This window comes from Sciurus carolinensis, chromosome 8 (genome assembly GCF_902686445.1).
Source record: "Sciurus carolinensis chromosome 8, mSciCar1.2, whole genome shotgun sequence".
Classification (NCBI taxonomy): domain Eukaryota; kingdom Metazoa; phylum Chordata; class Mammalia; order Rodentia; family Sciuridae; genus Sciurus; species Sciurus carolinensis.
In genome coordinates this window covers 44886342-44903744 of record NC_062220.1, presented here as the reverse complement: position 1 = coordinate 44903744, position 17403 = coordinate 44886342, and the positions used below count along the sequence as shown (strand labels likewise).

At 37.3% G+C, this 17403-nt stretch overlaps 1 protein-coding gene and 1 long non-coding RNA gene across 7 annotated transcripts in view; one reads left to right on the top strand and one right to left on the bottom strand.

Annotated features, from left to right (window-relative positions):
• Positions 1-12240: 12240 nt before the first annotated feature.
• On the bottom strand, positions 12241-17187 carry LOC124990936 (uncharacterized). 2 transcript variants are annotated; one of them, XR_007109841.1, is made up of 4 exons: positions 16725-17187; positions 16254-16521; positions 15436-15509; positions 12241-14246 (listed from the first exon to the last, which is right to left on the bottom strand). It is a non-coding gene; the product is annotated as an uncharacterized LOC124990936 (long non-coding RNA). The 2 variants fall into 2 exon arrangements; XR_007109842.1 differs by having other exon boundaries at positions 12241-14071; positions 16725-17143.
• The window catches only part of C1galt1 (core 1 synthase, glycoprotein-N-acetylgalactosamine 3-beta-galactosyltransferase 1), a 44203-nt gene continuing 43760 nt past the window's right edge, over positions 16961-17403 (top strand). For 2 of the 5 annotated variants that reach the window (XM_047561488.1, XM_047561489.1), the window contains exon 1: positions 16970-17372. Coding sequence is in view for 2 of the 5 variants with exons in the window: in XM_047561495.1 (XP_047417451.1) it covers positions 17240-17246 (7 nt within the window). In the remaining 3 variants the exon portion in view is untranslated. Of the gene's footprint in view, positions 17373-17403 lie in introns of all 5 variants that reach the window. The other 3 variants (XM_047561495.1, XM_047561490.1, XM_047561487.1) reach the window with 3 other exon arrangements.

Here is a 17403-nt window from a genome sequence, read left to right as displayed (position 1 = left end):
ATACATACAGGTGATGAGGAAAAAGGAAGGAAGGGTATGTGTAGTAGTTGTAGAGGGCAGTAAGGTGAAGGAATGTAAAAACCAGAGGTGCAGGAGAAATTAGGAAAATAGAAAAGGTGGAAATCAGTCCATGAAATCAGGTTCTAAAGGAAGGGAGAGGGTCTCCAGAACAGGATGGGGCTGAAAGGACAACCTGGAATGGATGAGGATACTATTGTAGGAAGTCTGCAGGTAGAAAAGAGTGCTGAGTGCAGTTATTTAAAAAAATATCATCTGAAGTTCAAAGCCAACCTCAGCAGCAACTTAGCGAGGCCCTAAGCGACTTAGCAAGACTCTGTCTCAAAATAAATACAATTAAACAGTACTCAGTGGTTAAGCGCCTCTGGGTTCAACAAAATAAAAATAAAAATAAAAAATAAAAAATGTCTGGTTAGAACAAAGAGCGAGGTAAAGTAGATAAAGGAGCAAGCATATTGGTTCAAGTAACTTTTATGGGAAATGGAAAAGGGAACTAATTGGAAAAGTAAAAGAAAAGCCCCCAGGCTCCAACTGAGACAGCCAGATTTCTTCCAGCAAAACTCCTGTCTGTGCTGCTATAGCAATTCATAATAGTTATCATTTTATGGCTATAAAATGTTTCATCAAGTAGATGTAAAATAATTATTCATCTATTTTACTCAAATCCTTATAAACTGAAGTCCAGCAGTTTTAAAAAGACAACTGTGCTCACTTTACCTATATGGTCTACCTACAAATAATTAAAGTCCCCATAAAAAGGAAGTAAAATAATAAATACATCTGCCTTTTGTGCCAATATTACATTTTTCTTTAGCAAAAGATTGTAATTTTTAAAAATATATGCAATCTGTATTGCTTTTTATTGTAACAAAATATGTATAGCACAAAATATGCCATTTAAGGATACATTTAATGGCATTAATTACATTCATACTATTGTACAAATATCATCACTACCTCTTTCTAAAGATTTTCCATTACCCCATATAGAAACTCTGTAACCATTAAGCAATAACTCACCCTTGTCCTCTCCTCCACACCTTGGTAACTTTTAATCTATTTTCTCTCTCTATTAATTTGTCTATTTTAGACAGTTCATGAGTGGAATAACACAATATTTGTCCTTTTGTATCTGGCTTCAATCACTTAGTATAATGACTTTACAGTTCATTCATGTTGTATCTTATATCAGAACTTCATTTTGTTTATGGCTGAATAATTTTCAATGATGTGTATATATCATATTTTGTTCAGCCACTCATTCATTGGTGGACATTTGGATTTTCCACATTTTGGCTATTATAAATAATATCACTATGAATATCTTTTCAAAGATTTCTGACTTTTTGAGGTTTATACCAAAGAATAGAATTGCTGGATTGTATGGTAATTCTGTTTAGCTTTTTAAAAAACTGCCCCACGGGTTTCCACAGTGGTTGTATCATTTTATATTCCCCTAGCAATAAACAGGTGTTCCAATTTCTCTGGATCCTGTCAAAACCTGCTACTTTCTTTTTTCTTATAGCTGTCATAGTAAGTGTGAAAATTTTCCTCATTGTTGTTTTGGTTTGCATTTTTTATTTTAATGACTAAGGATGCTGAACATCTTTTCATGTGTCATTTGTTTATCTTTTTTTGGAGAAATGTCTATTCGACTTCTTTTCCCATTTTTTAGTACAGTTGTCTGTCTTTTAATATGCTGTTGGGTTCCATTTACTTGTATTTTGTTGAAGATTTTTGCTTCAATATTCTTAAGGGATATTGACCTGTTCTTTTTTGTGATGTCTTTTCTGGCAATTTTATCAGAGAAATACCGGTCACACGGGAGTTAGAAAGTGTTCCCTTTTCTTCTATTTTCTGGAAGAATTTGAGAAGGATTGGAGACTTTTCTCTTTGGGAGACTTCGGATCACTGATTTAATTGCTTTATTTGTTGTAGTACTGTTGAGATTTTTCTCTTTCATTTTGAATGGGTTAAATAATTTGTTTCTAATATTTGTCTCATTTCACCTAGGTTATCTGATTTTGTGATATGCCATTATTCATAGTATTCCTACTAATTCCTTTCTATTTTTGTAAAGTTGGCAATAATTTTCCCACTTTCATTTCTGATTTTCATTTGTCTTTTTCTTTTTCTCCTTGCCAGTTTTGTTAAAGGTTTGTCAATTTCAACAATCTTTTCAAAGAATCAAATTTTGGTTTTGCTGATTCTCTGTATTGTTTTTCTATTCTCTATTTATCTATGCTCTCATCTTTATTATTTCCTTCTCTCTGCTAGTTTCATATTGTTTTTCTCTTCCTTTTCTAGTTCCGCAAAGGATAAAGATAGATCACTGATTACTTTTCTTCTTTTCTAATGAAGGCTTTTATGGTTATAAATGTCCCTCTAAATATTGTCTTCATTGTATCCTGTAAGTTTTAATATGTGTATGCTTTTGTTTTCATTGGTATTAAATATTTCTAATCTTCCTTGTAATTTTGTCTTTGACCCATTTATTGTTTAGTAGTGTGTTAATTCTCACTATTTGTGGATATTCCAGTTTTCCTTCTTTTTTGATTTATAGTTTTATTATACTATAATTAGAAAAGATACCTGGTATGATTTTAATGTTTTTAAATTTATGAAGATTTCTTTGTGGCTTAACACATGGTGTATCCTGGAGAATGTTCCACGTACCCTTGAGAAGAATGTATACTACTCTGTTATTGGATGGAATGTTCTCTGTATGCCTGTTCAATGAGGTTTGTGTATTGTGTTATTCAAGTGCTCTAATTCTTCGCTTATCTTCTGCTTAGTTTTAAAAATTCTGTTTTGAAGTCTTCGACTATTATTGTAGAAGTTTGTTTCCATTTGTCAATATTTGCTTCAAATATTTGGGTCTGTTTATTGGTACACAGGTGTTTATGGTTGTTATACCTTCTTAATGAATTGACCTTTTTTTCAATATATAGTGTCCTTTGTCATTAAGACAGCAGTTGAGTCATGCATGGAGGCACACGCCTGTAATCCCAGTGGCTTGGGAGGCAGAGGCAGGAGGATCTCAAGTTCAAAGCCAGACTCAGCAAAAGTGAGGTACTCAGCAACTCAGTGAGACTCTGTCTCTAAATAAAATACAAAATAGGATGGGAATGTGGCTCAATGGTCGAGCCCCTCTGAGTTCAATCCCCTGTACCCCCCCCAAAAAAAAAAAAGACAGAATTTCACTTGGAAGTCTTGTTGACCTGATATGAGTATTGCAAACTGTCCTTTCCAACTTATTTGTGTCTCTGGATCTAAAGTAAATATCTTGTAGAAAACATGTAAGTGGATCATATTTATTTATCCATTCTGCCAATATCTGACTTCTGATTGAAGAGTTTAACCCATTTATATTTAAAATATTACTTGCAATGAACAATTGTTATTTTGCTACTTGCTTCCTGTCTGCCATACACCTTTCTGATCCCCCATTTCCTACCTTACTTGGATGATTTTTGAGGTGAACCATTTTGACTCTCTTCTCATTTCCTTTTGTGTGTCTGTATATATATACATATAGACATTTTATTTGTGGTCACCATGGTGAATCTAAATGACTTTTTAAAAAATATACATTAATAAAGTACATTTCACACCCTAAATTCTTAGCGATCTATTTTGAATTGGTACCAACTTCAAAAACATACAAAAACTATACTCCCCCCTTTATGTCTTTAATATAACTTTATACATTATGTGCTCAATAGATTTTACAAATTTTTATAGGTCTTTAAATCGTGTCAGAAATAAAAGGAGACTTACAAACAAAAATAAAAAGGCACTTTGTTTTTATATTTTCCCATGTATTCGTGTTTAATGGAACTATTTCTTCATACGACTTTGAGATCTGTCTAGTGAAAGGAAAATGTGACGTGGATGAGCAACACAGAAACCAGGTGAGGAGATCCACACATAGAAAGTTTTATTTGCCAATCAAGGTCTGAAAAAGGCCATCATTCAGAAAAAGTGAGGGAGGCAGGGAAAACTTAGCTCCAGGGTATCTTATGGGGCAATTTGATGGCTTGCATAAGGTCCTATGAGTTACTTGTGTAAGAACTTCTGATGGACTGACAGGACAAGTAAGAGGATGTTCCAGTGGGGTAGTTAATGAGAGGTGGGAAGAGGAGGTTACATTTTAACTCCTTTTTTCTGTAAGTACTCCTCTAGGGCAGGAAAGCAACTTACGGTAAGAATTTAAAATGGCTGCATAGATGCAAAACCTTGGACCTAATATCTAGTATTTTTCATTTCAACCTTACAGACTCCTTTAGCATTTCTTGTATGGTGGGTCTATATTGTAATTAAATCTCTCAGCTTTTGTCTATCTCAGTATGTCTTAATTCTTCCTGATTCTTTGAAAGAGGGTTTTGTTGAATATAGACTTCTGTTAACAGTATTTTTTTCTTTCATCACTTTAAGTATCTCTCCCTGCTGTCTTCTAGCCTCTATGGTTTTTGTTGAGAAATAGAACTTTAATCTCTTTAAGGATCCCTGTGTGTGATGAGTCACTTCTTTACTGATGCCTTCAGACTTTTTACCTTTGGCTCTTGACCCTTTGGTTAGAATATCTCATTGTGGGTATCTTTGAATTTCTCCAACTTAGAATGCACTGAACTTCTCAGATTTGTAGGTTAATATCTTTAATCAAATTTGGGAAGATTTTGTCCATAATTTCTTCAAATATTCTTTCTGCCTCTTTCTCATTCTCTTCTTCTCCTAGAATTTCCATACCATATATGTTGGTTCACTTGGTAGTGTCCCACATGTACCTTAGATTCTGTTCAATTTTTAAAAATTAACATGCTTTATTTTTTTTAAAAGTCATTTAGATTCACAGTGAAATTGAGTGAGACGTACAGAGATTTCTCATGTTCCTTACTCCATATATGTACTGCCTTCTCCATTGTCAATATCTCACACTACAGTTTCTATCGAAATAAACCAACATTGACACATCATTATCAATCAAAGTCCACATGGTTATATTAGGGTGAATCCTTGATGTTATACATTCTACTTGGACAAATTTATAGTGACATTTATCCACCATTATAGTTTCATAAAGAAGAGTCTCCCTGCCCTAAAAATCCCTGTTTCACCTATTCATCCTTCCTTCCCCTAAAACCCTGAGCCCACCCTGGATTTTTTACATAGTGTTGCCTTTTCCAGAATGTAATCTGGTTGGAACCATGCAGTACATAGCCTTTTCAGATTGTTTACTTGGTAATATGTACTTAAGGATCTACCATACCTTTTTTTATCTTGGGTGCTTATTTTCAGTGTTGAATAGTATTCCTTTGTCTGAGTGTACAAAAATTTATTTATCCATTTACCTGTATTAGTACATTCAGGCTACTATATTACAAAAATACCACTGGCTGGGTGACTTAACAGAAATTAATTTACTCACGTTTCTGGAGACTAGAATATCATGAACAAGGTACTGATAAATTGTTTCTAGTGAGGGCTCTTCCTGGCTTATAGATGGTACCCTGTGTTATGTCCTCATACAGTTTTACTGATGTGTGTGGAGGGAGGGAGGGAGAAAGAGAGAGTGTGTGTACACGTACTGACATTTCTTATAAGAACATCGATATGGAGCAGGGACCAATGCTTATGACCTCATAAAACCTTCACTATTTCCTTAGAGATCTCATCTCCAAAAATAATCACACTGTAGTTTAAGGTTTCAGCATATGAATTTTGGACCCTACACAAACTTTTAGTTCATATCACATGTACTGAAGGCCTTTTGTTTGCTTCTGAGTACAGGCAATTGTTAATAAAGCTGTTTTAAATATTCAGATGTAGTTGGTTGTGTGGACATAAGTTTTCAGTTCATTTAGTTAAATACCAAGGAGTACAATTGCTGAACTGTGTGTCAAAACTGTTTAGTTCTGTAAGAAAACTGCCGAACTCTCCTTCAAATGCTAAAGCATTTGCATTCCAACAATAAATGGGGTTCCTCATTCTTTTTTCCTTTTTGTACCTTAAAGTCAATAATTTCAATTGTCCTTCTCCAAGCACACTGAATCTTTTATATGCTTACTCAATTTTCCTAGACTTTTTCATTTAATCATTGCACTTTTCAGCTCCAGAATTTCTCTTTTGCTCCTTTTCATGATTTCTGTCTCTTTACCAATATTCTCATTTTGTTCAGACATCATTTTTCTAGTTTTTTTTTTTTTGTTGTTGTTCTTTGTTCATCTTTTTCTTTAGTTCTTTGAGCATATTTAATCCAGCTGTTTTAAAGTTTTGTTTAATAATTCCAGTGCCTAGACTCTTTCAGGGATGGTGTCTGCCCATTTGTTTTGTTCTTTTGATTAAGCCATACCTTCTTCTTTGTATGACTTGTGATTTTTTTTTCAGTGAAAACTGAACATTTGACTATCATGTTAACTAGAAATGAGACCCTTCTCTTTCTCTATGATTTCAGTTTCCTGGATGTTAAAGACTATGGCAATTTGTTTGTTTATTTATTGTTTTATCTGGGAAAAGTGCTTCTTAAAAAAGGGCAGTTGTAAAATGCAGAGACCTCTGCAACAATTACTTGTTTTTTCTTAAAGTGAAATAATGGGTGGGATCCAAGGAATCCAAGCAGTAGATGGACAAATCAGGAGCATCTCCCAAGTTGTTTTCAGGAAACGAAGCAACAAAATGCAAAGGTCAACTTCTTCCATCAAGGAATTCTAACAACTTCAGCTTGTCTCAGAAATTACTGCGCCCTCCCTTTTAGTGGAAAAGTGTGACTTGCTACTGCAAATCAATTGGCAGTTTATTTAATGCCTTTCCTAAACTTTTATTGCAGACTGTATTCCTTGTCAACGAGGTCACTGACGTTTCTCCTCCTTGGCTTGTGTTCAGCTTGTGTTCTGACAGGGATTTTCTCAAATGCCACATACTCTCCCAGTCTTACAAATTGGCCTTGAGCCAGGGTCCTCCTTTAATTAGTGAGGCTTGCACTATGCCAAGGGATCAGCCCAAAGTGAAAGCTTATTAGGGTTTTCTCAAATGTTTTCTAAGCATATGTCTTGCCCTGGATATGTATGTGGCTTTCTAAATTTCCACGTGGATAAGATTGCTTTTGAATTTCCTAATTTCCCAAAGAAATTTGACCCAGCTTTTGCCTGAGTATTGTATGTTTCAATTATAATCTCACTCCCAGGTTGTTAATTCAGCCTGCAGTGTTTTCAAGTTTTCTGGCCTAATTTCTGACTTAGGTGAACTAAAGAATAGCACCTTGAATCAGTACTTCTTTATTAGTCCGCACGGGCTGCTATAACAAAATACCACAGGCTGAACATCTTTTAAACATCAGAAATTTATTTTTCATTGTTCTAGAGGCTGCAAAGTTCAAGATCAAGGTTCTAGCTGACTTGGTTTATAGTTATGATACTGCTGTTTATCGGCGATGAGTTCTGTTTCCTCAGATGTTGAAATAGAACATCAGAGAAGTCCACCAAGGCAAGCATATTAAGCGGGTTTTATTTAAAGGTAGTAACACAGGAGTGTGAAGGGGGTCATGGCTGATGTTCTAGAATCCCAAGAAGTGAGTGAGCCCTGCATCTTTTATAGATTAGGGTCTCCTTTGTTCTTCTGTTCTTTCCAGCTTTTCTCTTTCCTTCCTGCCTACCTTACTAGGCACAGGAGATGCCAGTGAGAGGAAAAAAGTGAGAAGCAGATGGGCAGTGGAGAAGGGCCAAATGGAGGTAGGGGCCCAGGGTGCATTAATTAGCAATTCCATGCCGGCAGCTTTTTGGGAGGGATAGTACGGACAGGTAACCTTGGTGATCACAAAAGCTCTGGAGACACTGACATTCCAATCTACCAGGGGCAGTCTCCAACTTTCCAGACTCAGCTGGCCTCCATTCCTGGATTTGACCAGATTCCCTGTTCTACACTAACTGCCTGTCCTCAATTCTGGCTTCAGTTTCACCATATTTAGCTGATTGGATCTTTTCTTGTGTCCTCACATGATGGGGAGAGGCAGATGGAAAAGGAGGGAGAGTGGAGGAAGATTGGAGAAAGAGGGAGAGGAAGAGAGGGAGAGAGGGAGAGGTGAAGGGGGGGAAGAGAGGGGAGGGAGGAAGGGGAAGGAGAGAGAGAAACAGGCACACACTATGGTGTTTCTTCTTATTCTTTTAAAAGCACCAGCCCTATCAGTTTGGACCCTACTATTATGACTTAATTTAAGCTTGATTACTTCCTCACAGGCCCTGTATCTAAGTACAGTCACATTGGAGGTTAGAGTTAAAACATACGAATGTGTGGGGAAACACAAATTCAGACCGTAGTACCCCCAGTTAGGTTAGAACACAATAATTTGCAAGTGAAGTGTGTTTTTCTTGCTCCTTTGCAAACCTGGTAAACAGCTCCACACTAGGGAAAGGGACTGCTAATGCTTTTGGGCTGTACTGCCATCAGACTGTTGCCTCGTTAGGACTGTGGCAGCTTTGTAACTGCTGCTGCTTTGCCAGACCACTGCCACTCCAAGGAGGTAGGGTAAAGACTAGCAAAATTGACATGAAATATTCCTACTGTTTTCAAGTACCTTTTTCTTGATTCAGTGCTTAGTTGGGTACTGTTTACCTTTGTTTTCCAAACTCTCACAGAATTGGTTCTAACGGTTTCTACTTGTATGTGTGTATACGTGTGCAAGTGTGTGTTTTGATATCTCCATGGGAGAATAAGACAAGAGCTTGGAGCTTCTTACTCTGTCATTTTGCTGTCTTCATTCAAAAGACTGTAATTTTTGCAGGCTTTTCATAGGCCTTATGCTATTCCTTTAGACCAAAGTTTTCAAAACATGTCTTCTTGCAGATAAAGTATTTAGGTTTCTCTTAAGTGATAAAATATATTTTAAACAATGCAAAAGTTATACATTCTAACTAATTTAACAAAAAAAGTGTCACTCAATATAAGGACACAGGGTAAGGACTCATGAAATTGGGCAGTAGGGCTATTTGTGGGGTAGTGAACATGAGGAACTCTGAGGGGGACCAGAAAGCTCCTCTCTCCTCTTTCCCTTTTTCAAGGAGCTCATAGCTCAGGGTCAACTAATTTTATCAGACAATTGGCTTCATTTCTCTCTACAGAATGACTTCTTATTTGGGGTTTATATTCCTAGTTTAAAACCCACATTTGGTTACATTTTTAGTGTTCAACAGGGTATAGCAAAAGTCTTTATGTCCCAATTCCAAATTTCATCAATGAAAAAACCTATCCAATCAGCTATGGTCAGATAGGGAGAACATCCTCTCATATCAATATACCTAAAGGACAGCTTTAATCAGCTTTTTCTCTGCTGTGACCAAAAGACTCGACAAGAACAATTTTAGAGGAAAAGTTTATTTGGGGACTTACGGTTTCAGAGGTCTCAGTCCATAGATGACTAACTCCAATCTTCAGGGTCTGGGATGAGGCAGAACATCATGGCAGAAGTGTGTGGTGAAGGAAAGTAATGGAAAATATGGCACCAGGAAGCAGAGAGAGAGCTCTACTCAACAAAGATAAAATATAAACCCCAAAGGTACACTCCCAGCGATCCAACTCCTCTAGATAAACCCTATAGTTACCATCCAGTTAATCCCTATACGGGAATTAATGTACTGATTTGGTTAAGACTTTCATAACCCAATCATTTCACATCTTAAACTTCTTGCATTGTTTCACACATGAGCTTTTGGGGGTTACATAATATCTAAACCACAACAGGGACCCAACCTATGGATGGGAGTTACAGTAAAAGGCTGAAGAATGGGGTGCATCTTGGCAGAGGTGACAAAAATCCAAAATGGTATACACTAAATGGTTCATTTTTAGATTTTGACATACAACTTAAAAGAAAGAAAAAAATTATGCCATGGTATGTTGCTAAAATGTGTAAGTTAGTTCCTTACAATAACAAGCAGTATGCACATTCATAAATAATTTACTCCTCTGGAATTTCAAACTAAAGAAAGCTTTGCCTATTCCATTTGCAAAAAATATTTTCTGCTTTAGGTGAGCCACCAAGGAAAACAACTAAGGAATATTATGAATTTTATTCCAGAGAACTGAAGGAATCCAGTGTAACACCAGCAAGCCTAATCTCACAAGTTGAGAATATTTCTTGAGATAACACTAGTTCCTCAGTGCATCCATTGCAGTCTTTGCTTTCAAACTAATATGATGTGAGTCAGGCTAAGTCCTCTTCCCTTAAGATTAAAAGTATTTCCTAAACTTCCTTTTTTCTTTATCTTCTCCTCTGTTCTGAACTGGCAGGAATTTTCAATAGATGAGAAGTTTTGCTGAAAACACACTGTCACAAGTTTTCTCTCATCTCAGTTTCCTGGTGTCCATTCCCAATTTAATATTGGAAATGAGGCACATGAAACTCCATCCACTTTTTTTCCCTAAGATTTTTCTTGCTACTACTAGAGATCATCTACAACCACATATAATCTAATGTCTAGTTAAGCTAGTAATTTCATATGATTTGGGGTCACAGCTAAATAGTAGAAAGCAAGAAACAATATAGCAATCATCTTGTGTCCAGCTTCACTTTCTGAGGTTTCATTTATGCATGGTCAGCTGTAGTCTAAAAGTACTAAATAAAAATTTCCAGAAATAATCAATTCAGAAGTTTTAAATTGTGTGTCATTCTGAGCATAGTGATGAAATCTAATGCCATCCCACTCCATCCTACCCAGGATATGAATCATCCCTTTTCCAGCCTATCAATACTGTACATACTACCTTCTCATTTTCACTTAGTAGTCATTTCAATTATGAGGTCAACTATTATGGTATTGTAGTGCTTGTTCTGAAATAATCTTTGTTTTACTTAATAATGATTCCAGGGTGCAAGAGTAGCATTTTTTTTTCTTTTTTTTTTTTTTTTAATGCAGTGCTGAGAATGGAACCCAGTGCTTCACACATGCTAGGCAAGCGCTCTACCACTGAGCACCAGCCCCAGTAAGAGTAGTAATGTTAACAACTTGGGGATGGAAAAAAAAAAAAAGTCATAAAGTACTTTCTTTAAATGAAAGGTGAAAGTTCTTGACTTAATAAAGAAAGAAAACAAAAGCATATGCTGAGATTGCTAAGAGGTACAGTATAAGAAATATTTGGGGAAAGAGACTACATTCACATTCATATAACTTTTATTATAGTATATAGTCAAAATTATTCTACTTTTATTATTAGTTGTTATTATCTCTTACTGTGCCTAATTTATAAACTAAACTTTATCATAGGTAGGTACATATAGAAAAAAACATAGTATTTGTAGGTTTTGATAGTAGGTACAGTTTCAGCTTTCCATGAGGGTCTTAAAACTTATTCCCTGTGGACAAGGGGGTACCACTATTCAAAAAACCAGGAAGCTAGGATAATTCATCTACTACATAATCAGGACTTGAATCCCATACTAAGGCTGCATCTTATTCATCCTAACATATTTATCTAGATTACTCATGCCAAACTGTGCATTGTTAATACTTACATAATCTCTACTTCTGACATTCCATTGTATAAAGCCTTTCTCTGTGTGCACAAGTCCTCCGAGGAGAAAGACATATATTCTACCATTTATACTTGCTGTTGGGCACAATTTTGCTCTAGGATGAACACTTAAGACTCAGACCAAATTACGAGCTAAATACATATTTATTACTAAGAATGTTTAAGAATCGCTGCAGCTACAAAGAGAGACAGATACCTAGCCACAGTTAGAAATTAATTAATGGAAAGAAAAAGAACTCAGTTATAATTATGTGTTCTTTTAAAAACATAATAAATTTTCAACAGGCTAATAAAATGAGATCTGACATTTAATAAGCTACCATCCTGCCATACACTTAAGTCCAAACTGCTTACCTATGAATGATGCTAATACCTACAAAGATACACAGTAAAATCAGCAAATAAGATGCCATCTCTTGAAAGAAAAATCTCCATGGTATTCACATCTAAAATATGTAATCCCTACTTGCTTAAAAATTTAAAAAGGCAGACCTAACCCAGACTACTTAAATTGAAAGAATGTTAATACACTGTTACAAAAAATCATATTTACTTGTGTTTTGAAAAAAGGTTGAGACTATTGTCCCCAATTAATGGATAGGGAAATGGAAATTTAGAAGGTTTAGGTAACTTTTCATAGGTCACTGAGTTAATCAGTAATAAGACTAGAGACAGAATTCAAGTTTCAGGATATTACTGTTTATTCCACTTTGTAACACCCAGGACATCAATGTTTAGATCTCAGTAAGATTCACAATTGATCTCTTTATTATCATATCAAAAAACCCTTATACAATATAGGTGTCAGGGATCACAGATAACACCAACATTATATATAATCCATTAAAGTACAAAAGATAAACTCCACTTGAATAGTTATTCATTCAAATAACAAAAAATTATTTCTTATGTGTCAGGCATTGTGCTAGGCTCTATTATACTCAACTGTGTTAGTTATCTAGTGTTATATAACAAAGTATCCTAAAACTTAGAGGCTTAAAACAATTATTTAAACATGTATTATCTCATTTTCTGGGGGCCAGAAATATGGAAGCAGCTTATTTGAGTGGTTCTGGCCAGGGTCTCTCTTGAGGCGACAGTCAAGATGTTGGCCAGGGATGCATGCCGTCATTTCTAGGCTTGATTATGGTTGGAGGATCTGCTTTCAAGGTCACTTGCATGGCCATTGGCTGGAAGACTTAATACTCACCAACCAAGCCTCTCCATAAGTTGCCTGAGTGACCTTATGACAATGACATGACAACTACTTGTCACGATCTCTCCCTGAGATAGGTGGGCTCTCAGGGAGAGAGAAAAGAAGACCCTTACTAGATGGAGATTGAGATCTATAAGCATGACCAGTCATGCTTGTCCCTTTAGTTAGAGGAACAAAGCATGCAATGTACGCTTCTATCAGATCAACTAGAACAAAAACATAATCAATTTAAATGTCACCAGATTCAAAGACCTACACAAAACACCCATAACTGATTTGTGGCTATACAATATACCCATAACAAGATGGAACATCCTGAACCTTAAATATCAAGTGATTGACATGGGATCTGATTTTCACAAAAGCCTGCCCAGGAACCTGTACTTTTCCTCTTAGAGAATCATACATATAGTCAGAGAGATCAACCCTAGTTCAGTCACTTGTCTTACCTTCTCTGAGAGGCAAGGGGTATGTATACCCTGCCTTTAGGGTGTATATACCTTTGATTTGCTGTCTCTATTAATAAATCTTTCCTTGTGCCTTGCTTTCAACACATCCTGGAATGCTTTTATGTGGCATAAATCAAGAACCTGCCAGGGCCAATTGAGGCTTCCACTGACCCCTGGAGGGTCATCTTTGGACCCCTCTCTGGTGACTCTCCCAGCAAGTAATTCCAGAAAGAGAACAAGAAGAAAGCTAGCATATGTTTTATAAACTCCCCTCAGAGGTCCACTACATCATTTTCATCTTATTCTATTCATGAGAAGTTAGAAAATACAGCCCAAACTTAAAGTTATGGGAATTAAGCTCCATCTCTTGAAAGAAGCATGAAAAAATTTGTGAACATATTTTAAAACCACTATATAAGTGAATATAAGTTAATTTACAGAATTTAACTTAATTACTATAAAATGATTTATTTAATATTTGGGTATTTAATAAAAAACTAAGTTTATTAGAGAATATTTTATCATTGTTGTTAGTTTGCATGTTCTGTCCCATTTTCATCTTACCCTATCAAAAAAATTGTCAACATAGTGCTACATAAATGATAATCTACCTTATTATATCAATTAGGAACCATATTTAAGACTTATAATAGAAAACTCAAATAACAAAATCTTACATAGAAGAAATTTATTTTTCCTCACATAATAACAATCCAGAAGTGGACAGCCCAGCTGGTAAGCTGGCTCTCCAAAGCATTCATGAACCCAGACACCTCTGGCTTTCTGCACCACTAATATTGAGGGTGTGGTTTTTGTCATCATGGTTGAAGTTTCGTTGCTCTACCTTCAGCATCGTGTCCTGGTTCTAAGAAAAAGGATGGGCATAGGTCAAATGGCTAAAGAAACATTTCTTCCATAAAGCTTTCCTTAAGCCCCTCCTAGAAATGACGACTTTCATTTCATTGACAGGTTACATGTCCAGCCATGACTTATAGGAGTCTGAAGACGTGAATGTTTTTTTAACTGGTCACATTGTTACTCTGAAAAAAAAAATCATGGTTCTGCTAGTAGGAAGAAAGAATATTGGTTTAGAAAACTAGCAATGTCTACCTCCTTGCTCTAAGGAGCTTTGATACACGTTATTAAAACAATAGACACTAGCCATAAAACACTGTCCAAGGTTTACCTGTGTTTCAAATGTGTTTCTGATGGGAAAATCTGGTCTGTTTTAAGTCCTACATAAAGTATATTTTTCAAAGTAATCATATCTTTTGTTTTTCCCTAGTTAGTAAAGTCAACATTTCTAGGATCATGTCTAAGGTGGTAACTGTACAGTTGTGCAAAGGTACATGCATAAGACAGTCAATCAGAGTTGTTTATAACAGTAAAAACTTGGGAAAAAACCCACAAATGTCAACCAATAGAATACTGCCAAGATTTAAGATCATACATTCATTTAACAAATACTATGCAACTTTTTTTTTTTTTTTTTTTTTTTTGTGGTACTGGGGATTGAACCCAGGGCCTTGTGCTTGTGAGGCAAGTTCTCTACCAACTGAGCTATATCCCCAGCCCACTATGCAACTTTTTTAAAAACTATGCTATCTATGACACTGAGAAAAGAACTATACATACAAGATCTAATTTATGAAATATTTACTTCCATGTTCTTATGTATTTTTTTATTTTTTGAGAGATGTCTAGAAGAATGTAACAATTTTTAAAATTATTATCTTTAGATTATGAAATTTTAACAAATTATAACTATCTTTGCATTTTTATTTGAAGTTTTGAATTTGTTTGAATAAGCATGTATTGCTTTCATAAAGCAATAACTATCTTCAAAACACCAGAAGAGGATGGGTTAATATTGATTTTATTGACATTTCTTTTTGCCTGTAATTTTTCTGGATATGACTATGGCTGAACTTATCATCAGAAGGTTTATCTTTGTTCATTGAAAAAAAATTATCCTTTGTTCACTATAACTTTCAATAAAATTAAAAATGACATAAGGAATCCTAAGTTGTGTTTTGTTTTATATTTGGAACACTGTGACCTCTAGAGGAGTATTCTTTTCTTGTTTCCTTGTGGGAATACATGGAGCCAAACTGTGGAGGGGGATGAGTCTGGGCAACAACTATCCAAAGTTGGGAAGGAAAGGAAGTTGGAAGTGATATAAGTGAAAAAAGGGAAGTCTGAAGGCATGTGACAAGAAAGGGCACTAACCTGAATGTCATGATACTGGCATTTCTCTTCTGGCATGTTCTATTAGTTTATCTTTCTGGCCTCAGTTTCCTCATCTGAAAAACGACATTTGAATTAGAATCACTAGATGAGTCTTAAGTTTTAAAATTCTTTTGGAATACTATTTTGGATCTACTATACACTAAAGTTGAACCCAAGCAAATTAAAGAAAAAAATAACAATAACTAAAATATGCTACTCATTTTTCTCAGGCATGCTAAGTAACTTGCTAACATTACACAGCTAATAAATTGGTGAAGGGAATCAAGGTTCCAGCCTGTTATGGTTTAAGTATGGCTTGTCCCCATTATAAGATGTTAAGAGGTGGAACCATTAGGAGTTGATTAGGGTTCTGCCCTCATGAATAGCTTAATCCACTCACCTGATTAATGTATTGATGGGTTAATGGCTGTCCAGACAGCAGGTCTGCTATAAAAGTGAGCTTAGCTAAGTCTCTTGCAAGCTCACTGTTTCTTGCCATGTGATATCCTGCTTCGCTTCGGGAAATGGCCAGCAAGAAGGCCATCATCAGATACAGTCCCTTGACCTTTGTACAGAACCATGGCCAAAATAAAGCTCTTCTTTATAACTTACCCAGGCTGTGGTATAGTTTAGCAACAGGAAATTAACTGACACCGCCCAATCAGCCTGATTTCAGAGTACATTTTTAACACTTACATTATAGGATATTAAAGAACTGTCCAAGTCATGCATTTAAATGGAGCAGGCAGTAGCTTTCCAATCCTGGAGCTTGGCCTTATAGACGGTCAATACCAAAGACGTATAGACTTTCCACTCACCTCACACTATGGTGGGGTTGCTGCTACAGGTGGCAACCCATTCCCTAAGGGCAGATGACTTTTGCCAGGTCTGATGAACTTCTTTCTGCTATTGTAGGGCAGAAATGAAGTACTAACAGAATCAAAGTTTATGCACATGTTCTTGCAGGCGGCTTTCTGGTATCACCATCTGGGTTTTCAGTTCTTCCTGGTTCACACATCAGGTTATGCAGCACCTTACTGCATACCTCATCTTGCCATATTTCTATTTATTAAGGTCAGAGAGAAACTGCATAAAGAAAGTGTGAGGACAGGGCAAGAAAAAAAAAAAGGGGGGGGGGGGCAGAGAGAGAAAGAAAGAAGGATGGATTACATGCAGATTAGAGGCCAAGAGACTACTGCAGAATTAGAGCGTGTCCCTCAGACACCACCAGCCTCAGTTCTTGTTTCCTTCCTTTCTCCCCGTCCCTCTCCTCCCCAGTCCCCAAGTACCGAAGCTAGTGCAGAATCCAACAACAGAATCAGAAATGAGAAACCAGTACAGACGATCCCCAAGAGGGCTGCACGTTAAACCTATAGCTCCTGAAAGCCCGACTTCCCAGACCCCTTCGCAAAAGGGCGGAGCGCGTGCTCAGCGCCCAATCCCCGCGTCCGCACGTCGCCGTAGCCCCGCCCCTCCCTGCTCCCTCCGGCTCCGCCCTTCCCTGGGGCTGGTGCTGCGGCGGCGACGTCAGCGCTAGGAGACCCCAGGGTGGCGGCTGCGCCGTAGGCGGGCCGCGGCCTGGACTCGCTGCAGGGAGGGGCGGAGCGAGCGGGCGGGAGCGCGCGCCGGGCCCGCCTCGGCTGCTGCCGCCGCCGCCGCCGCCGCGGGAGAATGATCTGGGTGGTAGCGGGCGGCCCGGGCTAGCGGCCACGAGCCACTTCTGCGGCTGCCCAGACGAGCAAAGGTCGCCAGCCCGTGTTGCCCCTCTCCGCCCCCCAGGAGGGGCGAGAGGGAGCAGCTGCTGATGTCAGGTACGGCCGGCGGAGGCGCCCTCAGGCTGCGGGACCAAGGTCTCGGCTCCCCTCGCCCTCCCCCCTCTCGGGGTGTGTGAGCTGGAAGCGTGGAGGGTGGAACGAGCGCCGGGCGCAGCCAAACAGGTGTCTTGGGGTCGGGGTCGGGCTTGGGGCG